Source organism: Cyprinodon tularosa, unplaced genomic scaffold (assembly GCF_016077235.1).
Source record: "Cyprinodon tularosa strain WSP-4 unplaced genomic scaffold, ASM1607723v1 ctg1578, whole genome shotgun sequence".
NCBI lineage: Eukaryota > Metazoa > Chordata > Actinopteri > Cyprinodontiformes > Cyprinodontidae > Cyprinodon > Cyprinodon tularosa.
The window spans coordinates 1288-24049 of record NW_024038414.1 but is presented as its reverse complement, the minus strand read 5'-3'; the positions used below and the strand labels follow the sequence as shown (position 1 = coordinate 24049).

Sequence of the window (22762 nt, the reverse complement as noted above, 5' to 3'; positions counted from 1 at the left end):
CATATAAAATAAGATAAAAACACAAAATTAAATTAAAAAAAAGAACGAAAAACACTCAGTCCTTCAAGAGGCTTATTACAGCATATTTAGTAATGAATTAGTGTATGAAGTCGGGCAAGTTTATTTATTAGGTTTTATTAGTATTTGGGCTTAGGAGGATTTTGTCTTATAAACTGACCGTGACCTCAGGCCCACTGTGCGGACTAACACAAGGCCGAAGTACCAAAAAAATATGCGAATCAATGCGCGTATCTTTGAAGTTTAACTGTTACTTCGCTTAAAAACCCCGAATTTTTATCGATAACCTGGAATAAAGAGGAGTTGGATAATTTTACTGTAAACTGACGGATATAACGGTAAGAATAAGAAAATTACGGAATTGTTTTATCGTGTGTTCAATAAAAAAGAGCAGAATGCTAATTTCGGTGCAGCAGTTAAAGCACAAAGTTAAGCAAGTTTACACGCCACAAGTGTTTATTATTAGAGAATGTAGTAATGGAAAAAATAACATTGTATTTAAATATGGATGATGTGTTCGTGAAGTTTTATTATAAAAATAAATATATTTAATATTTTATGCACCGGTTGGTGGTAGGCCGGTTGTAGTTGGTCGTTTTTTTGCTATTTCAATCGTTTTTAACGGGAGTCTTTCATTTATTTTTGAGTGGAGTTATATGTAAATGCAATCTGCACAGGAAAGCGCTGTAGACGCGCTACGAATATCATTGGCAGTAAAATGCGGTCTATTTTTGGTTTGTCAAGTGAAAGTAGAATGTAGGTTTCCGTAGTGTAGTGGTTATCACGTTCGCCTCACACGCGAAAGGTCCCCGGTTCGAAACCGGGCGGAAACAGTTTTTCTTCTCTCTATTGGAGTCATAAACGCATGTTGAAATGTTTCTTTAAAAAGGACTTTATTTAGCTTTAACTTGGACCACTAAATGAATTTTGCTGATAAAATGTTGAGATTTCCAATTTGCTTTTTCTCTTTTTCTACAGTTGTCTTCCGTGCGTTATTACCCTCTAAAGATGTGCTCTGTTCGAAAATAGTTTTAGACCGCGGTGATCAGCATATTATCCTGATAAGTTCGTACCAAACGGATAAAAAGTGATGTTTCCGCCCGGTTTCGAACCGGGGGCCTTTCGCGTGTTAGGCGGACGTGATAACCACTACACTACGGAAACGGCCATGCTCCAACTTCAATCCCACCCGACCAGTTGCATGGCCTTGTGTGTCCTTTTATGCGTGTGGGTTGGCCGGATTGATACTGTTTTGGTATTAGCAGACAGATGAGTATTTTCCGGATGTATAAAAGTCCAAACAATACAGTACCGTTGACAGCAATAATCAGTTGTGAGCGTTCCATGTATGTGTTGCACACAACAGCATAGATGTCCATAACCCGTTCGTCCGATCTACAGTGGACCAAACCCTATAAAGGTTTCCGTAGTGTAGTGGTTATCACGTTCGCCTAACACGCGAAGGCCAGCCGCGTATAGTTGTAAAACGCTGACAGCCTGAAAAAAATGTGACGTGGGTTCGACTCCCGGTCTTGGCATGAACCTATATTGATTAACCCAACCTTTTCTGTTTGTTATGATTATGTTCCAATCAATAATATTCTAAAGAAATCATGCTACTACTAATGAGGTGTTTATTATTATTTTAAAGGACGAAAATGCTTAGATTTCAGTAATATGAATTGCAGGAGCTATTACAGGTTGTAGCATCAGTGTTTTCTCTAAATTCTTGAACTAAGCAGCTATAATGATCCTTTATTTTACATTTAATTAGAATAGGATTTTCTTGATGTGTCTTGAAACCAGTAAGTATTTTAAAACCTTACCAGAAAGCAACGTGATACATTTGCTTTTACCTCAATATCTTTTGTCTTCTACAGAGATCTTTATGGTAGATCTAAGCATTGTGTAAATTGTTTAATGATATGCAATTAAACCAAGCAAATTTGTTCTTTTTTTTTTTATTCAAAAAAGGGAACAACAGTTCAAATTCACACACACACACATAAATATATATATATATATATATATATATATATATATATATATATATATATATATATATATATATATATATATATATATATATATATATATATATATATATATATATATATATATATATATATATATATATGTGAATAACATTATGCTATATACAATATACATTGTGTATATTAGAATGTAGTGTTCAAAAGGAAAAGCATGTCGGGGAAAAAAAAAAACCTAGAGCAAATGTTATGGCATGCTTCCTGTGAAATATTTACATTTGTAAACCTCCCATATTGACAGTATACTCAGATTATTTTGTAGATATATTGAAACCTATAGAATAATAACAAAAATACCTATATAAACTTTACAGAAACATGTGCATTACTTTTTCCTCTCAGCCACCCACCGCTGTTTTTCTGCCTCATAGAAAGGAGACTCTGAAAACTCCTTCCAACCCATTTCCCTCACCATACCATGTGACTGGTAAATGGACAGAATTTTTGATGGACAATATATATATTTTCCTGGCACTCCAGGGAACCCAGTGTGAATATGTGGACTGTTTGGCCCCTGTTTCAGGTCTTTGCGACAAAATCTGCAAAGTCGGCCTGTTGCCTGGGATTGTGTCCTTTTTCTCTTCTTTTCTGTTTTTTCCTCAACCCGTTTCTTTGTTTCCTGCAGTTCCCTTTGAAAGAATTCTGTGGAGGAAAATTCTTCTTCTTCTTTGATGCAGTCTGGTCTTACCATCTTCAGCACTGTCAGCAAAGGAAAGGCCTCGCTTTGCAGAGGGGGAAGCTGCACTTGTGCTGGAATCTGAAAAGGAGTGATGTTGTTACTTATGACTTCAGTATAACTATAAGATAATATATAAAGTAGTTAAGATTATCCAGACACTGTCGTTTTTTCAACAGACATATGCTTAAAGACGGATTGAAACAAACCTTTAAACTCAGATGTTTTTGCACTCTCTGTTTCCTTCAGTAGAAATGAGAGCTGTGATGGAAGGGCTAAAGGCGTCTTTTGTGGGATTGGCAGTGCTGTAAATGGTCAGAAGAACATAAAGGATTTTGTTTAGCATAACAAAACATTAAAAGCATCATATTTTTCTCAGAACAGAATTTTTAATCTCTTTACCATCACCTGTTGAGGATTCTGGTCCATCCAATGCAGCAGAAGTCCTGGACACCGTTGCAGTTGGACCTAATTAAAGAAAATGTATTATTCACCATATAAATCACAGCCGAACACAGCAGATTATGTTAGTCAAAACTCAAAAACTTGTACTTTTATTCCTTCTGCTTATTAGACCTCTAAAAATGTTTTAAAAGTAATTTCCAGATGTGTAAAATGAAACTATGCCAGCTCTAAGCAGGAGGAATAACATCACTTAAGTAAACAAACATGCCAGTTAGTAGTAACAAGGAAAAAAAAGAAAAAGTAAACATGCAGAATGAAAATGTATACTCACCAACACCAGGAACATCTCCGTCAATTCATAGTCCTTTGGCATGCAGAGTAACGGTGGCAAACAGTGATATTGTAACAGGAACTTGACCGGAACATGGCCAGAACAAAAGAACATAATGAGTCAAGGCTCAGTTTTGGAGGGTTATTCATCATAAGAGAGAATAACACCCCAGTCCTGAAACCCCTTATTTAAGAAAAAACCTGTCTTTGCTCTGGAACATGGTTTGGGCACCGGGGTTCCTTCTTTTTCTGCTGACCCTGCATACACAAAAACTAAATATAGAAGAGTGACAATTGGAAGCAAAATAAATTTTAGAACTTGATCTAGTGTAACTGCAAAGTAATCACGGCTCTGACTCAGGAGCTTAGAGGGGGAGATGCTCAGCATTGCAGCTTCCAGTTCATCATCCTCCTCCATCCCTATGAGAGACACAAAAATTATGCCACACAAAAAGATAACTAAAGGACTAATTTGGAAGGTATATACAATATTCAAGGAATTTTCATTCTTATATCTTAAAACTTTTAATATTATATTAGTTGCTTACCCAGGGGTTTATGCGGCAGACTGGTTTTTATTTTTGGAGGACAAGAAGATAATGTTTTCTGGAGCAAGTACTGCTGCAGTTTTTTCATTCTAGTCCCTGGAAGGCAGCTCTTCTTTAGAATGAAATCAGTGTACCCATCTTCTCTTGTGTCCCAAATTTCCTTCCAAGTGCTCTTGGCCCGAGAGCCAAAACCAACCAGCTGATCGTCTTCAGAGGTTGTTGCGCTGGTGCCTCTGTTGGTCTCATAATCCAGAACATCTTGGATCTCTTTAAAACTCAGTGCATATTTCACAAAGGTTAGGAGGTTCACCTTGGGAAGGCTCTCGGTCAGGCAGATCCCAGCTTCCTCCTCCTTTTGTCGGTTTCGGATGATATAGATTGTGTAACCCACATCATTTTCCAAAAGCCAGCGGAAGCACTTCCCTTTGTACTTTCCAAATTGGAGGCTGTAATCTCCCAGCACTTCCAGAGCATCTGTGACATCCCCACCTCGCTGACGAACCACAGACAAAGCGTTTTCTCTCACAGCATCCTCCCTTTTTGGATCTGATTTGTCACACAGGCTGGGATCATTCTTTGTCTTTTTGGCCTCAGGGGAGGGATCCTGCAGAAGAAACCCAAGAGGTCCCTTGCGGAAAACAACACTTAGTTTTCCGGGTTAAAAGATAGTCTTCTTCTGCATCTTGGCCTTGTGGAGAGAAAAAAAAAATAGAGATGGATCATGTATTTTAGAAAATACCTAAAAATCTTTTAAATAAATTATCTATTACTAAATGTATTTACAGAGGGAACATTCACAACAAATATTCTCTTAAGTCACTTAATTATATTCATTTTTTTTTTCATAATACATACATTCTAATTGATCCAAGTTATCACACAGTAAATGAACTCACTTATCTTTTTCAACATACTTCAAAAAGGTTTTTGATAGACAGATGATACAATTTCTATATTTTTTAATTTATTGTATTGTAATCAGATCTTCACTGAAATACATTGAGCACAAACTGCTATAACTACCGTTTCTAAGGCACCGTTGCTACAAAACACCAGCATGATCTTTGTTCAGTGTTAGGGTAAAATACGGCCACATCGGACATACATTAAACTATAACCTTTTATTGGCTACATAAGAAGAAGAACCAGCAGACAATGAAAAGCGGTAAGTAATAGTGATGGGTCGGGCAACACCGATGCGTCGGCGCATGTGTCGGTCTCATAGAGCGAAACCTGTGAGAAGGACCTCGCTGCAGCAAACAGAAAGGGGCGGGGACGGACCTTTCCGTCAGTCCCATACCTTATTTGGAAATGGGACTATTGCATTCCGGAAATGAAGGGGGCGCTATTTTCATAATCACTAGTATAAATGCCTTAAAGATGCGGGGTTAAGAGGAAAGGAAGAAGAAAGAAAGAAGTTTGAAAAGTTTTTGCACTGGTGTTCGGCACACGATCCATAATGCAAAACCCACAAAATCAACAAAAGGTAATTTTACCTTCTTAAAATTTGTTTCACATAGTAAATTAATACGCTTTTCTAGATTCAGTTTTTTAAGAAAACCTTCAATTTGTCCTTTTTAAAAGGTCCAGAGAAGAACTACAAAAGGAGAGAAAGCGGAAAAAAGTTGATGAGAGGGCAAAATGTGAGGTAAGCTGTAGCTAAAATTCATCACTTTGTTGTTTTAAGTCATAGAATTTGTATTATGTCCATTCACAGTGTACTTTTGTTCTATGCTTATTTTTTTAAGTCTGAAAGAAAATCAGGATAGAAGAATTAAAAGGGTTGAATCAGTTTTGTTGTTATTTGGACTTGCATTCATCTTTCACTTAGAACATATCTGTATTTTTACAGACTCTGTGTGCTGATGACCACACCTATCCCAAAGGAGCTAAGGCACAAATCAAGGTTCATTTTTAAATTTACACATAACTAGTAATTTTGATTTGTGTATCTTTATGTGCAAATGAGACTAAAACCCTAAATGATTTTTTTTTTATTTAAATTCATTATTTGGACAACTTTTTTTATATCATTAGAGATGAAAGGATAAGATACTGAGAGATATAAAGTATTAATTATTGTTTAATGCTCTTCACCATGCAGGTAGAAAGGATACCGCCAATCTTACAGGTAGGATTCATTCATAATCATATGTATCATCCATTCTTCCTGTATGACAGTCTTGCAATGCACCTGTTTTTTATTTTGTTTTTGTTTTTTTGTTTTTTTTTTCAGATGCAGAGGAGAGGAGAGTACCCTCGTTACTACTGTGATGGCATACCTGGACTTTGCCCTGAGTGCCAACATTGAATTAAAAGAAAATAAAAGTTGCTTTCCACAATCTGTCACATATTGTTAGTTTTTTTGTGACATGCCATTTGAAATCGTTTCTGATAAAGAATATTTACCTTTTGACTTGTGCAGTCCTCCTTTTTCATAATGTGTTCTTTCAATATTATTTACATTTTTTAGAGTTCCTTTTGTTGTAGCTCAGTTGATTTACATCATTTAGTTTTCATAGAAATGGTGTCGTTTCCACAAAGTTACATTGTGGCTGTAATTTGTTGGAGAGACAGTAGAACCAATAAAGTAGTTGTAAATCTATTGTTACAGCGTTGTTTAACAATTGGAAAATCTTGTTGGAAAATTTTAAATGCAAGCAAAGCTAATAACTTGCAATATACAATGTTTCCTATACATTTTTGAACAATGACTGGAATCAATACAAACTTTCTTTACAAACCTGACATACAGACAAGTTGTTTATGTTTTAACAGTTAGAATCAACTTGTTTTATGTAATAAAAAATAAGTTGCAGAAACATTGTTCAGATACAAACATAAGATTAAACGAGCAAAACAAAGGTGTAATCAGGGTGGAGGTGATGGAAGCTCAGGTGAGGAGCAGTTGCACACATCAAGCTGGACTTTATGAAGGGTGAAGGACTTGAGACCGGCGCCGTTAGGCTGGGAGGGAGGCACCTGAGCAGGTGATTGGCTGAGCAGGTGAGATGAAGACAGACTTTATTCAAAAAGGTTTTCATGTAGAAAAAAGATCATTCTCTCTGGTGGTTACCAGTACAGTGTCTACTGCCGGGATCAGAAAGTTGAAGATTATTGTCAAATGAACTTTCTAAAACCTACTTTCTGTGCGAGTCTTTCCAGGTTGAAGCTACATTTAAGGTTTTAATTAATCACTTTATGTTTTCATGTTTTATTCATGTTTTTGGAGTGCAGTTCATGAATTTATTGCAATTGATAAAATTAATATGGTATTTCTAAATGGAATAGTGGGACACCAGCCAGTTTACTAGTTGAGCTGGAGTCCTTATAGGAGACATTATGGTCAATAATGATAATAATTGAGCCAGGTCACCTGCAACCAAGTATATTCTAGTTAACGAAAGGCACTTGTTAAAAGTTCAAAAGTCCTTTGGTTTGTTTGTAAATTATATTCACAATGAGAATAATAAGAAAAAATATTTGGCAAATAAACAACAAAAGTGCACCGTGAATGGACGTACTAAGTTGGCCAAAATTGTCGACTAAATGTTTTACAGACCAAACCTCTTTTCCATCTAGTTCTTATTAAATAAGCCAAAGGCTATTATATTTTAGATTTTAACTTATTTATTTTAAGAGTACCGTTCACAACATCACAATATATTATTTGAACTTCAGCACCAGCATGTATTTGTTTATATCTGTTTTCTTAATCAGCGATGGACTGGGGATCTGTCCAGGGTCAGCAGCCTTCATGAACCAACTTGAGGATAATTCATAAAAATTAATGGATGGATAAATGTGCTCTTAATGTAATGTACATTTGTCTCCAAAATATTGATTTTATTTCTCCATAATGATTCCTTATTGTTGCTTATTTTAGATTGTTTGTTACTAATATAATTTTAAATAAAGATTTCAAAATAAAAAAGGGACATACCACGTGACAGACATACCACGTGACATATCACGTTTTGTAGCCATTTCTTTACTGTTTAATTAGTATTTTTAATGTTGAAAGTGTTCTTGGGTGTTTTGAAAGGCGTTGTCAAATAAAATACGTTATTATTATAATTATTATGAAACGGTCGGTACAGGAAATAGTGTCACTAGCACCCCGTCAGTTCCGGAATGAAATGGTCCCATTTCCATATAAGGTATGAGACTGACAGTGGTCCGTCCCCGCCCCTTTCTGTTTGCTGCAGCGAAGTGTACTTCAAACCTGTGTCGACGTGTGTATCGCTACGGAAAAGTCACGTGACCGAAACAGTTCCTGTATCGGTCACGTGACCGATGTTTCGAACTGATTGACAAGCCTTTATAAGGAAGCGCATCTGCCAAAACAATCTTGCGGAGTCTTCTCTGGCGGCAGCGTCGCTGTGGAGTTAGCGCCTGATGTTGAGAGCTGGAGTTTGATTTTTTAGCTAGTCGCCGAAGAAAACAGATGCCAAGTCCTGTAGCCTACTCAAACAGCGAAATAATTTGGGGGTCCTCGTCGGAAGAAGGAGACGATGACAATGACACTGATCCGAGTCAAAAGCCAGTTTGTGGGATCAAGACGGCGGCTCAAGTTGTAGAGGATGAGGAAGAGCTAGAAAGTGATTCGGATATGGATAGTTGGATGCCAGTTGGTAGTTTCCGGAGAAATGGAAAATCCAAAAGTAGTGAAGCGGGCAGAACTTGTGAGAATTCAGGAATCAAAAGAAACCTTGAAGACGAAAGCACAGATGATGGAAGCAAGGGTGTACGTAAAAAAATCATGAAAGAAGAGGTGAAGATAATATTAAAATTCAGAAAGGAAGATGAAAATATTATTCTGAGCCCAGTAACAGTCTCTAAGGAGCTAAAAAAGAAAGTGGGGGAAGTTGAAATGGCTAAAACTCTGAGAGATGGAAACTTGCTAATTGTCTGTAAATCAGAAGAGCATAAAAGGAAAGCAATGAGTGTTGAAAGCATTGGAAAGAAAAGAGTGGAGAGTAAAAGAGTGTTGGGTGAAAAGAAAGATTCCCGAGGAGTTATTTACGGAATTCCGGTTAATGAAGATCTGGAGAGATTAAAGCATAACATCCATAATGTTGAAGTCATTGATATAAAGAGATTGCAGAAAACAGTGAACAATGAGAGAGTTGACAGCTTATCTGTGCTTCTGAAATTTTCTACTCCAGAAGTCCCAGAGAGAGTTAAAGTGGGTTTCATGTGCTATCCAGTCAGGCCTTATGTTCTTCCTCCACTTCGGTGTTACAAGTGTCAGAGATATGGTCACATTGCTGCAGTGTGCAGGGGCAAACAGAGATGTTTTAAATGTGGAGGGGAGCACAAAATACAAGAATGTGGTGAAAATACTCAGGTTAAATGCTGTAATTGTGGTGGAGAGCACAGGGCAACATATGGAGGGTGTGAAGTTAGGAAGAAAGCAGTTGAGGTTCAAAAAGTGAAATCAACAAACAATCTAAGTTATGCTGAGGCGTTAAAGAAGGTTCAGGAAAAGCAAAAGGAAACTGTGAGTAACATTCAAGAACTAAGGCGAGAACCAGAGCAGCATGCCAGGGTTTATAACCCTGTTGACTTTGACAAACTTATTTTGTTTGTGGCTTATGTAATTAACTGCACGGACCAGGTTAAACATAAAAATGAGAAAATCAAAATCATTGTTAAAGGAGCTGAAAAATTCTTGGGGATGAGGAATATGTCGTTGGATCAAGTTATACAAAAACTTGAGGCAGATGGCAATAAACCAAAGTAAGAGTGATATAAAAATTGATATGAGTAAAATAGAAGTTAAAAGTTTTTAAAAGAAAGATCCGAGAAGATTGGCAAAAACAGTGGGAAGAAGATTTAAAGGAAGATTACTTTTTCGTTATTTATTGGCTACAGGTTTAGTGAAAAGAATTTAGGTTTTTTCCCCTTTTTTTTTTTTGAGCATGTCTGTCTTGATCCACACTCATTACTGGTTGGTGGCGGTAATGCACCTCTTAATTGTTTGCCAACCGCCATAAAACAAGAAGAAGAAGAAGAAGAAAACAATCTTGCGTGTTTTGCGAATATAAAATTAATAAAAAATTATGGAGCTTCCTCAAGCAAAAAGAAAGGCTTCTGCCGTGTGGGACCACTTTGATGTCATTTCGGAAAATAAGGTATTTGTTTTAATTTCCTTGTTTCATCCTGTTCCTCTCAGAGTTTCCACTTGATTTTCTGAGTAGAAATTCATTTCAAAGTGACCTTTAGTTTACTGTTCGTGTTATTTTCTACAGGTTAAATGTCGCAATTGCTCAACAGAGCTTGCATATTTAAATAACAGCACCTCCTCAATGCTGAGGCATTACAGGGCCAAGCATGAGAGTGAAATCTATGACACAACCATGATGAACTCAGGTATTTTACAACTTACTGACTTTGTTTTATTGATAATTCTGAATAATTTACACTTTCTCATTTTTAACCATCAAGCTTCCAGGAAGCAGATGCTTGATGAGGCTGTGCTTAATTTCATTGTAAAGGACTGCAAGCCCCTCGCTGTTGTGGAGAATGAAGGGTTCAGGGAGCTGGTTCAGCTCCTTGAGCCCTCATATGTTTTGCCAACCAGAAAGGTTTGTGTGGAAATTATCTAAAGTGGTAGTTTATTCATCAATTTTATTTTAAATATATTGATTTTCTTCTGGTTTGACTTGGTGTGGTTTTCAGACCATCAAACAACTGTTGGCCAAAAAGTACGAGGAGGAACGGGAACGGGTGAAAATGGAAGTACAGCAGGCTGCGGACAGAATGTGCCTCAATAGTTGGAAGCTCAAATGAGCCCCAGCCGGGAACATCTTCACAACAGCTGTCTGCCCCCACTTCAGGCATGATATTGAGCATCATTTCTTTGTTGTTTGTAAATCATGTACTAAAATACTTTTTTTTTTTTATTATTTATTTATTTTTTTTAAGATGACCTTTGGGAACATTTTGATCTCGAAGTGGGGAGGCAGACCAAAAGTGCCACAGCTGATGCCATCCTTGAGGTGCAGAGATACATGGCAGAGGGCAATATTGCGAGGTCCCAGGATCCTCTTGTATATTGGAAAAACCAAAGGACGGTTTATCCAAACCTCTTCCGCCTGGCCTTAAAATTTTTGTGCACTCCAGCTTCATCTGTGCCGTGTGAGCGGGTGTTTTCCACAGCTGGAGAACTAATATCAAAAAAGCGCAACAGACTGAATTTCAAAACGTTGCAACAACTTATTTTTTTGAATAAAAAATTGTAAAAAAAAAATACCAGTGAACAAGCATCTTCATTTACTACATGTTTACTTAGAGATTATTACATTATGATGCAGGTTCTCATTATTCATTGACTGTGTCTAAAATATCAAATATGTTTTAATAATAATACAATGCATCATACAATGAATTGCATCATATTATTGTATATAATAGGTCATCAAATCAGTGTCAGTTAACTCTGTCAACTAGGTTGCCTGTAGGGATTTTTAATGTCCACCAGGTGTCAGTATTCAGTGACACAGTATCGACACAGTATCAATACAGTTTGGTAATGTGTCGAAACGTTTCATGACGCCTCATCAACCCATCACTAGTAAGTAACGCCACCGTAGCAAGCATAGATGCGGCGTTTTTCCAATGTATTAAAATTCGGCCGAAAAAAAAACAAACACGATCAACATGTCCCAGAGCTTTATAAGTTGCAATCAATATAACTTACCTTTTGAATGTGTGAAAGATGAATTGAATAATCGATCTTCTTTGCTCTCCTCTTGGTCTTTTTAAAGCCGGTTATCTTTTCAAACAACGCGGGTAAGCAAGAAACTGCGTCACTTCCGCATAGGGAGGCATAGAGGGATTCTCTCTACCTCTGCAGCTTCTGAATTCTGTGAGGCCGCACACAGCAAATCAGCCCCGGTCTGACCACACGGCGCTTCAGACAACTAAAAAATAATCAAATACTGTCTTACCACACCGAAGCGTCGGGCTGAAACGGATCAATCAGGACCAAACAGCCGCCCGCCGAGATTCCAATCCCGGACGAGCCCCCAATTGTTAAGGAAGAAAATATTCTAAAATAGTTAACTTTGGAAAAAGGTTGGCTTTTCGAGCTGCGTGTTGCCACAAGGAAAACCAGCAAGGCGTGTTGACATCACAGAATTACAGAGTTTAATCCAAAATAAGACAATGCATAAACTTAGAAATAAGACAATGCACAAACCTACACCAGAAACTGCAGAACAACAGAGACATACATTCAATTACCTGACATAAATGGAGAGAAGAAAGCAAAGACGTACAAAGACATCTTTGGAGAGTTGCAAGAGCAAATCTGAATTGTTACTTCTATGTAGAAAGCTTTATCCTCTTGTATTTAATTTATTCAAATAAGGCTGGCTTTTGCTCCTCCAACCAGGAGCCATCTCTGACACTGCCTAGAGCTTCACCTAATTTACTGCAAACATCTGGGGTCATTCGCTTCTTTGTTTTAACAAGAAAAAGCGGAAAGCTTGTCTTGGCATCTAGAATTCTTAGGGTCATCTGGCCAAGATAAGCTTTCACAGACAGCTTGTGGAATGCGGGGGCCTCACCATAAATTCTCATGAACAAACTTAAATTCAGTAATCTGGTTCAAGGAAAGGTTATCTTCACAAAGTTGTTCAAAATTAAGAAATATGTTCAAAATGAGAGTGTTCAACATACCTTTTACACATGCCATAAGATTAACTGTATTAAAGACTAAAAATAATCATTTTTCTTTAACAATCCTAACATCTTTTTGTCAGTGTGTCCACGCCAGTAATAGTACTATTTCTGTCCAGTATTTGTTTTCATGGCAACACCTCCAAAAGTCATTTCAATAAATACAGCTATGTATAAATTCAGCTGCTCTCAGTTAGGTATCAATTGAAGACACGATCCAGATCATACCCAGCCAGTCAGCCACTGGTAATGGCTGTATCTTTTTCTTACACTCTTCAGTGAAAATATCGCAATGCATCGCAATATTTCAGTTATCATGATGCATCGTGATAGAATCGCATTGTGGCATGTGAATCGTGATTCGAATCGAATCGTGACTTCTTTGCCAATACCCACCCTTAATCCCAGTACCCAATCAGTATACTTGTATGTCGCATTTACATAATCAGACAAGCACTTATTAACTCACTTAAGCTATTAGTCTTTTTTATCATTTAATTGTCGCTAAATCCCATCATTTTGCAGTTAAAATGCAAACAAATAATGCAGACTTTATTTTCTTTTTGTTAACTAATAAGATAACAGCCTGTGCTAAACTTTAATGCTACGTTCAGACCAGACTGTGCGCTGCAAGAGCAGCAAAAACGCATGTGCTGCTTCATTTTTGATGCTTGTACAAGTTTAGTTCTGACACGCGGCTGAGGCATCTTTGTTGCTCGGGCTGTGAGGTTGAAAAGTGGTTCTGGGCGGAGCTACCCTTTCCTTTCTATGTCTGTAACAATGGCAGCTATATTTGCTGTGATCAGTGGGTAAAAAGTAGTTTTAATATGTATTTAAGTGAGAAAGTCCACCTGAAACTTCATCTGTGCTGTCGGTTCATATAGATTACCGTCCTGCCTTCAAATATTATTTGCTCGATTTGCGCGTTCCGCATGTCAGATGCTCAGAAGCGTAAGACGCGCAGCTTCAGCTGCGGGATGTTTTGCTGCGCCTTCATGCGCGTCAACTATTGACTTTGCATGTAAACTAGCGGCTCCCCCTGCCTCTGCTGTTTTAGGGGTGAACGTAGCATAACAAAACAGCCTAGAAAATAGCCTGTGTTTAAGAAGTCAGTAGTAAAGGAGCACAACAGGGTACTCGCATCTTATCTTTGGAGGTTTAATACAAAGAGTTTGCAAAAATATTATCAGGGCTAACTTTATGTTCTCTATGTTCAAGGAGTAATGGAAGAAAAACCAATCCTCCCCGTCGGGGAATCGAACCCCGGTCTCCCGCGTGACAGGCGGGGATACTCACCACTATACTAACGAGGAGTGAGGTATTCATCCTCGAGACATGTGAGTGGTTTTTTCTAGAAGTGTTTATCTAGCTGCGCAAGTGTTTAGCTAAAGAGCCCTGTACAGTTTCCCATTCATTTTCTATGGTAGTCCTAATCCACTACGGATGTAATACATTATATTACCACCACGTGATTTGGCGCTGTTTCTTCTTATTTAGTGGCAAAGACAGAATACTGTATTTACCAAGGAGCATTTTTGGAAACACAAATGCAACACAGATCTATTTAATGGATCCATGACATTTAAAAATATTTTAGTTGTGAATGATGGATGACAAATAAAATATGGATCATTTTAACACTTGTGAGGGCATCATTTTTTAGTTGTTGATTTTACAATCCACTCCCATAAAAGAGGTATCTGTTTGTAAAATTAATTTCTTGAACTAAACCCAAATATATTGTGTTGATTTCTAGTAAAGTCTCAAAATAATGTAATAACTCCAGTTTTCAAGACACACAAAGATGTGTTACCTACATTATAGGAGGTCTCAAACCTATATCCTATGACCTTTAACTACTTCATTATACTTTCAGCTAGAAACGCCATTCAACTTTTAAAATCTATCACTGTTTAACTCTGCTTTTTGCTAATTTTTAATTTTATTTTTTGCTAACCAAAATTGTTTAAATCGGTTGAAAACTGCATGATTAGTTAAAGTCAGAAAAATGAAAAGAGCAAAACAATAAGTGGGATTTCATAAGCATTCCCACTTATTGTTGATTATACTTGTTGATTATACTTGATTATGTGCCTCGATGATATATGTATCACTGCTCATTAGCAAAGTGGTAGTAAACATTTTCATATGTTCTTCAGGTAATTTCTGCTTTTTTCATTCAGCAGAAACGTTCTCACTTTTTCTAGCAGTGTATCTTCTTTACTTTGACCAGTCCCTGATTTATATTTCCATCACTGTTTCCGTAGTGTAGTGGTTATCACGTTCGCCTAACACGCGAAAGGTCCCCGGTTCGAAACCGGGCGGAAACAGAATCATATTTTATCACTCTACTGAGTGGGGCTCCCCACCAGTTAGACTTCAATCAGGAAAAATGCAGCACAACCTTTAGACCGCAGAAGAGAGAAGAAACTGTAAAGCTGCATAAAGAGGGGCATACATTCTAAGATATTTTCAGTTGTTCTACTGAGCTGCAGCTCAACACACACACAAAAACCACACGTCGGACTCAGCGCCGGGAGATGGCGCTGGTGGTATTCATCAAACACATTGGTAAAATTCCCACGTGATCATAAGCAAGGTGTGACTAAAAGTATGTTTCCGCCCGGTTTCGAACCGGGGACCTTTCGCGCGGGGAGCGAAAATAGTTAAGCTTAACTCTCTTAACTTTTCCCATTCATTCTCTATGGTAGTTCTTAACACTACGGATGCAATATATTTCTGACCACTATACCCCCATGGCGCTGTTCACACGTATGAGCGTAGCTTTCTATGCGGAAGTGACGCAGTTTCTTGCTTACCCGCGTTGTTTGAAAAGATAACCGGCTTTAAAAAGACCAAGAGGAGAGCAAAGAAGATCGATTATTCAATTCATCTTTCACACATTCAAAAGGTAAGTTATATTGATTGCAACTTATAAAGCTCTGGGACATGTTGATCGTGTTTGATCACGTTTTTTTTCGGCCGAATTTTAATACATTGGAAAAACGCCGCATCTATGCTTGCTACGGTGGCGTTACTTACCGCTTTTCATTGTCTGCTGGTTCTTCTTCTTATGTAGCCAATAAAAGGTTATAGTTTAATGTATGTCCGATGTGGCCGTATTTTACCCTAACACTGAACAAAGATCATGCTGGTGTTTTGTAGCAACGGTGCCTTAGAAACGGTAGTTATAGCAGTTTGTGCTCAATGTATTTCAGTGAAGATCTGATTACAATACAATAAATTAAAAAATATAGAAATTGTATCATCTGTCTATCAAAAACCTTTTTGAAGTATGTTGAAAAAGATAAGTGAGTTCATTTACTGTGTGATAACTTGGATCAATTAGAATGTATGTATTATGAAAAAAAAAATGAATATAATTAAGTGACTTAAGAGAATATTTGTTGTGAATGTTCCCTCTGTAAATACATTTAGTAATAGATAATTTATTTAAAAGATTTTTAGGTATTTTCTAAAATACATGATCCATCTCTATTTTTTTTTTCTCTCCACAAGGCCAAGATGCAGAAGAAGACTATCTTTTAACCCGGAAAACTAAGTGTTGTTTTCCGCAAGGGACCTCTTGGGTTTCTTCTGCAGGATCCCTCCCCTGAGGCCAAAAAGACAAAGAATGATCCCAGCCTGTGTGACAAATCAGATCCAAAAAGGGAGGATGCTGTGAGAGAAAACGCTTTGTCTGTGGTTCGTCAGCGAGGTGGGGATGTCACAGATGCTCTGGAAGTGCTGGGAGATTACAGCCTCCAATTTGGAAAGTATAAAGGGAAGTGCTTCCGCTGGCTTCTGGAAAATGATGTGGGTTACACAATCTATATCATCCGAAACCAACAAAAGGAGGAGGAAGCTGGGATCTGCCTGACCGAGAGCCTTCCCAAGGTGAACCTCCTTACCTTTGTGAAATATGAGTTTTAAAGAGATCCAAGATGTTCTGGATTATGAGACCAACAGAGGCACCAATGCAACAACCTCTGTAAATGATCAGCTGGTTGGTTATGAATCTCGGGCCAAGAGCACTTGGAAGGACATTTGGGACACAAGAGAAGATGGGTATGCTGATTTTATTCTAAAGAAGAGCTGCCTTCCAGGGACTAGAATGAAAAAACTGCAGCAGTACTTGCTCCAGAAAAAATTATCTTCTTGTCCTCCAAAAATAAAAACCAGTGTGCCACATAAACCTCTGGGTAAGCAACTAATATAATATTAAAAGTTTTAAGATATAAGAATGAACATTCCTTGAAAATTGTATATACCTTCCAAATTAGTCCTTTAGTTATCTTTTTGTGTGGCATAATTTTTGTGTCCCTCATAGGGGTTCAGGAGGATGATGAACTGGAAGCAGCAATGCTGAGCATCTCCCCCTCTAAGCTCCTGAGTCAGAGCCGTAATTACCTTGCAGTTACACTAGATCAAGTTCTAAAATGTATTTTGCTTCCAATTGTCACACTCCTATATTTTGTTTTTGTGTATGCAGGGTCAGCAGAAAAAGAAGGAACCCCAGTGCCCAAACCATGTTCCAGAGCAAAGACAGGTTTTTTCTTAAATAAGGGGTTTCAGGACTGGGGTGTTATTCTCTCTTATGATGAATAACCCTCCAAAACTGAGACTTAACTCACTATGTTCTTTTGTTCTGGCCATGTTCCAGTCAGGTTCCTGTTACAATGTCACTTTTTGCCACTGTTATTCTGCATGCCAAAGGACTATGACTTGATGGAGTAGTTCCTGGTGTTGGTGAGTATACATTTTCATTCTGCATGTTTACTTTTTCTTTTTTTTCCTTGTTACTACTAACTGGCATGTTTGTTTACTTAAGTGATGTTATTCCTCCTGCTTAGAGCTGGCATAGTTTCATTTTACATATCTGGAAATTACCTTTAAAATTTTTTTAGAGGTCTAATAAGCAGGAGGAATAAAAGTACACGTTTTTGAGTTTTGACTAAAATAATCTGCTGTGTTCAGCTGTGATTTATATGGTGAATAATACATTTTCTTTAATTAGGTCCAACTGCAACGGTGTCCAGGACTTCTGCTGCATCGGTCCAGAATCCTCAACAGGTGATGGTAAAGAGATTTAAAATTCTGTTCTGAGAAAAATATGATGCTTTTAATGTTTTGTTATGCTAAACAAAATCCTTTATCTTCTTCTGACCATTTACAGCACTGGCAATCCCACAAAAGACGCCTGTAGCCCTTCCATCACAGCTCTCATTTCTACTGAAGGAAACAGAGGGTGCAAAAACATCTGAGTTTAAAGGTTTGTTTCAATCCATCTTTAAGCATATGTCTGTTGAAAAGACGACAGTGTCTGGATAAACTTAACTACTTTATATGTTGTCTTATAGTTATACTGAAGTCATAAGTAACAACAACACTCCTTTTCAGATTCCAGCACAAGTGCAGCTTCCCCCTCTGCAAAGTGAGGCCTTTCCTTTGCTGACAGTGCTGAAGATGGTAGGAACAGACTGCATCAAAGAAGAAGAAGAATTTTCCTCCACAGAATTCTTTCAAATGGAACTGCAGGAAACAAAGAAACGGGTTGAGGAAAAAACAGAAAAGAAGAGAAAAAGGACACAATCCCAGGCAACAGGCCGACTTTGCAGATTTTGTCGCAAAGACCTGAAACAGGGGCCAAACAGTCCACATATTCACACTGGGTTCCCTGGAGTGCCAGGAAAATATATATATTGTCCATCAAAAATTCTGTCCATTTACCAGTCACATGATATGGTGAGGGAAATGGGTTGGAAGGAGTTTTCAGAGTCTCCTTTCTATGAGGCAGAAAAACAGCGGTGGGTGGCTGAGAGGAAAAAGTAATGCACATGTTTCTGTAAAGTTTATATAGGTATTTTTGTTATTATTCTATAGGTTTCAATATATCTACAAAATAATCTGAGTATACTGTCAATATGGGAGGTTTACAAATGTAAATATTTCACAGGAAGCATGCCATAACATTTGCTCTAGGTTTTTTTTTTTCCCTGACATGCTTTTCCTTTTGAACACTACATTCTAATATACACAATGTATATTGTATATAGCATAATGTTATTCACATATATATATATATATATATATATATATATATATATATATATATGTGTGTGTGTGTGAATTTGAACTGTTGTTCCCTTTTTTGAATAAAAAAAAAAAAGAACAAATTTGCTTGGTTTAATTGCATATCATTAAACAATTTACACAATGCTTAGATCTACCATAAAGATCTCTGTAGAAGACAAAAGATATTGAGGTAAAAGCAAATGTATCACGTTGCTTTCTGGTAAGGTTTTAAAATACTTACTGGTTTCAAGACACATCAAGAAAATCCTATTCTAATTAAATGTAAACTAAAGGATCATTATAGCTGCTTAGTTCAAGAATTTAGAGAAAACACTGATGCTACAACCTGTAATAGCTCCTGCAATTCATATTACTGAAATCTAAGCATTTTCGTCCTTTAAAATAATAATAAACACCTCATTAGTAGTAGCATGATTTCTTTAGAATATTATTGATTGGAACATAATCATAACAAACAGAAAAGGTTGGGTTAATCAATATAGGTTCATGCCAAGACCGGGAGTCGAACCCACGTCACATTTTTTTTAGGCTGTCAGCGTTTTACACCTATACGCGGCTGGCCTTCGCGTGTTAGGCGAACGTGATAACCACTACACTACGGAAACAGTGATGGAAATACAAATCAGGGACTCGACAAAGCAAAGAAGATACACTGCTAGAAAAAGTGAGAACGTTTCTGCTGAATGAAAAAAGCAGAAATTACCTGAAGAACATATGAAAATGTTTACTACCATTTTGCTAATGAGCAGTGATACATATATCATCGAGGCACATAATCAAGTATAATCAACAAGTATAATCAACAATAATTCAATTCAGTTTATTTATATAGCGCCAAATTCACAACACATGTCATCTCAAGGCACTTTACAGTTCAACCAGATCAATTTGATACAAAGTTTTCTATCTAAGGAAAACCAGTTGATTGCATTGACTCATTGACTCAAATACAATCCCCCACACTAAGCATGCTTGTAGCGACAGTGGAGAGGAAAAACTCCCTTTTAACAGGAAGAAACCTCCAGCAGAACCAGGCTCAGTGTGAGCGGCCATCTGCCGAGGCCGACTGGGGTTCAAGGAGACAGAAGCAGAGATACAAAAAGCAGCTGTAAAAGGCGGCCCCGTCCAGGAAACACACAGCCAGGCAGACGAGCTCCAAGGCAGCTCCCATGCCAGAGGACGAAGAAAGGACATCCACTCAGTCACGGTCAGAGAAACAGGACCACACTGGAAAACAGGCCGATCTCCAACATCTATAAACAAGGGTGTTGATAGAAGCAGCACAGCTGATGTTTCTTTCCAGGATGACGTCACAGCCAAACAGGAACAGACGAGGCAAAGCTACTCTGAGGAAAAGCAGAGAGAGCAGAAGGTTAGAGATTGAACTAACAGATTCTGCAGAATAGGAGAACAGAGAGAGAATGAAGCAGAATGATGAAATGGGGGTCCCTATGTCCTCCAGCAGTCTAAGCCTATAGCAGCATAACTATAGAGATAGCTCAGGATAACCTGAGCCACTCTAACTATAAGCTTTATCAAAAAGGAAAGTTTTAAGCCTAGCCTTAAAAGTAGACAGGGTGTCTGCCTCACGGACTAAAACTGGTAGTTGGTTCCACAGGAGAGGAGCCTGATAACTAAAAGATCTGCCTCCCATTCTACTTTTAGAAATTCTAGGAACCACTAGTAAACCTGCAGATTGAGAGCGAAGTGCTCTGTTAGGAACATAAGGAACAATCAGATCTCTGATATAAGATGGAGCTTGGCCATTTAAGGCTTTATATGTGAGAAGGAGGATTTTAAATTCTATTCTTGATTTAACAGGAAGCCAATGAAGAGAAGCCAGGATAGGCGAGATATGATCTCTCTTTTTAATTTTCATTAGAACTCTGGCTGCAGCATTTTGGATCAGCTGAAGGCTTTTAACTACAGTTTGTGGACTTCCTGATAGTAAAGAATTACAATAGTCCAGCCTTGAAGTAACAAATGCATGGACTAGTTTCTCAGCATCACCCCTGGACAGGATATTTCTAATTTTTGCAATGTTCCTCAGATGAAAGAAGGAAATTCTAGAAACCTCCTTGATATGGGACCTAAATGACAGGTCCTGATCAAAAACAACACCAAGATTTTTTACTTTATTATCTGAAATCAGTTTAATCCCATCCAAATGAAGTGACTGGCTAATCAGTTTCTTTTTCAGAGACTCTGGTCCAAAGACTATAACTTCTGTTTTGTCTGCATTCAGAAGCAGAAAGTTAAGAGTCATCCAGGTTTTTATGTCTTCAAGACATGCCTGTAATCTATGTAATGGGTTAGCTTCATCTGGATTTATAGACAGATATAGCTGGGTATCATCAGCATAACAGTGGAAATTAATCCCATGCTGTCTAATAATTCTACCAATTGGGAGCATGTATAAAGTAAAGAGAATTGGTCCTAGCACTGATCCCTGTGGTACTCCACAGGTAACCTTTGAGCGTGTTGAAGATCTATCATTAACATGAACAAACTGAATTCGATCAGATAGATAAGATTTAAACCAGTCTAGTGCTGTTCCTTTAATTCCAACAAAATATTCAAGTCTTTCTAAAAGAATATTATGGTCAACTGTATCAAATGCAGCACTAAGATCCAACAGGATAAGTGGGAATGCTTATGAAATCCCACTTATTGTTTTGCTCTTTTCATTTTTCTGACTTTAACTAATCATGCAGTTTTCAACCGATTTAAACAATTTTGGTTAGCAAAAAATAAAATTAAAATTAGCAAAAAGCAGAGTTAAACAGTGATAGATTTTAAAAGTTGAATGGCGTTTCTAGCTGAAAGTATAATGAAGTAGTTAAAGGTCATAGGATATAGGTTTGAGACCTCCTATAATGTAGGTAACACATCTTTGTGTGTCTTGAAAACTGGAGTTATTACATTATTTTGAGACTTTACTAGAAATCAACACAATATATTTGGGTTTAGTTCAAGAAATTAATTTTACAAACAGATACCTCTTTTATGGGAGTGGATTGTAAAATCAACAACTAAAAAATGATGCCCTCACAAGTGTTAAAATGATCCATATTTTATTTGTCATCCATCATTCACAACTAAAATATTTTTAAATGTCATGGATCCATTAAATAGATCTGTGTTGCATTTGTGTTTCCAAAAATGCTCCTTGGTAAATACAGTATTCTGTCTTTGCCACTAAATAAGAAGAAACAGCGCCAAATCACGTGGTGGTAATATAATGTATTACATCCGTAGTGGATTAGGACTACCATAGAAAATGAATGGGAAACTGTACAGGGCTCTTTAGCTAAACACTTGCGCAGCTAGATAAACACTTCTAGAAAAAACCCGTCACATGTCTCGAGGATGAATACCTCACTCCTCGTTAGTATAGTGGTGAGTATCCCCGCCTGTCACGCGGGAGACCTGGGTTCGATTCCCCGACGGGGAGGATTGGTTTTTCTTCCATTACTCCTTGAACATAGAGAACATAAAGTTAGCCCTGATAATATTTTTGCAAACTCTTTGTATTAAACCTCCAAAGATAAGATGCGAGTACCCTGTTGTGCTCCTTTACTACTGACTTCTTAAACACAGGCTATTTTCTAGGCTGTTTTGTTATGCTACGTTCACCCCTAAAACAGCAGAGGCAGGGGGAGCCGCTAGTTTACATGCAAAGTCAATAGTTGACGCGCATGAAGGCGCAGCAAAACATCCCGCAGCTGAAGCTGCGCGTCTTACGCTTCTGAGCATCTGACATGCGGAACGCGCAAATCGAGCAAATAATATTTGAAGGCAGGACGGTAATCTATATGAACCGACAGCACAGATGAAGTTTCAGGTGGACTTTCTCACTTAAATACATATTAAAACTACTTTTTACCCACTGATCACAGCAAATATAGCTGCCATTGTTACAGACATAGAAAGGAAAGGGTAGCTCCGCC

General features: G+C 37.6%; 1 protein-coding gene, 1 long non-coding RNA gene and 5 other non-coding genes across 7 annotated transcripts; 4 read left to right on the top strand and 3 right to left on the bottom strand.

Moving 5' to 3' along the window:
- Window positions 1–778: 778 nt before the first annotated feature.
- trnav-cac lies at window positions 779–851 on the top strand. Its single transcript has one exon. It is a non-coding gene; the product is annotated as a tRNA-Val (tRNA).
- Window positions 852–1109: 258 nt separating this feature from the next.
- On the bottom strand, window positions 1110–1182 carry trnav-aac. Its single transcript has one exon. It is a non-coding gene; the product is annotated as a tRNA-Val (tRNA).
- A 1006-nt stretch (window positions 1183–2188) lies between these two features.
- Window positions 2189–5124, bottom strand: LOC119780223. Its single transcript, XM_038280180.1, has 8 exons — window positions 5117–5124; window positions 4029–4672; window positions 3838–3900; window positions 3682–3738; window positions 3482–3562; window positions 3148–3213; window positions 2955–3050; window positions 2189–2826 (listed from the first exon to the last, which is right to left on the bottom strand). Exons 1-5 carry the CDS (start codon window positions 5122–5124, stop codon window positions 3507–3509), a joined length of 828 nt encoding a protein of 275 aa, XP_038136108.1. The 3' UTR covers window positions 2189–2826; window positions 2955–3050; window positions 3148–3213; window positions 3482–3506.
- Window positions 5125–5273: 149 nt separating this feature from the next.
- LOC119780225 lies at window positions 5274–5928 on the top strand. Its single transcript, XR_005280363.1, has 3 exons — window positions 5274–5514; window positions 5613–5676; window positions 5881–5928. It is a non-coding gene; the product is annotated as an uncharacterized LOC119780225 (long non-coding RNA).
- An 8029-nt stretch (window positions 5929–13957) lies between these two features.
- On the bottom strand, window positions 13958–14029 carry trnad-guc. Its single transcript has one exon. It is a non-coding gene; the product is annotated as a tRNA-Asp (tRNA).
- A 944-nt stretch (window positions 14030–14973) lies between these two features.
- Window positions 14974–15046, top strand: trnav-aac. Its single transcript has one exon. It is a non-coding gene; the product is annotated as a tRNA-Val (tRNA).
- A 7148-nt stretch (window positions 15047–22194) lies between these two features.
- On the top strand, window positions 22195–22266 carry trnad-guc. Its single transcript has one exon. It is a non-coding gene; the product is annotated as a tRNA-Asp (tRNA).
- Window positions 22267–22762: the final 496 nt, after the last annotated feature.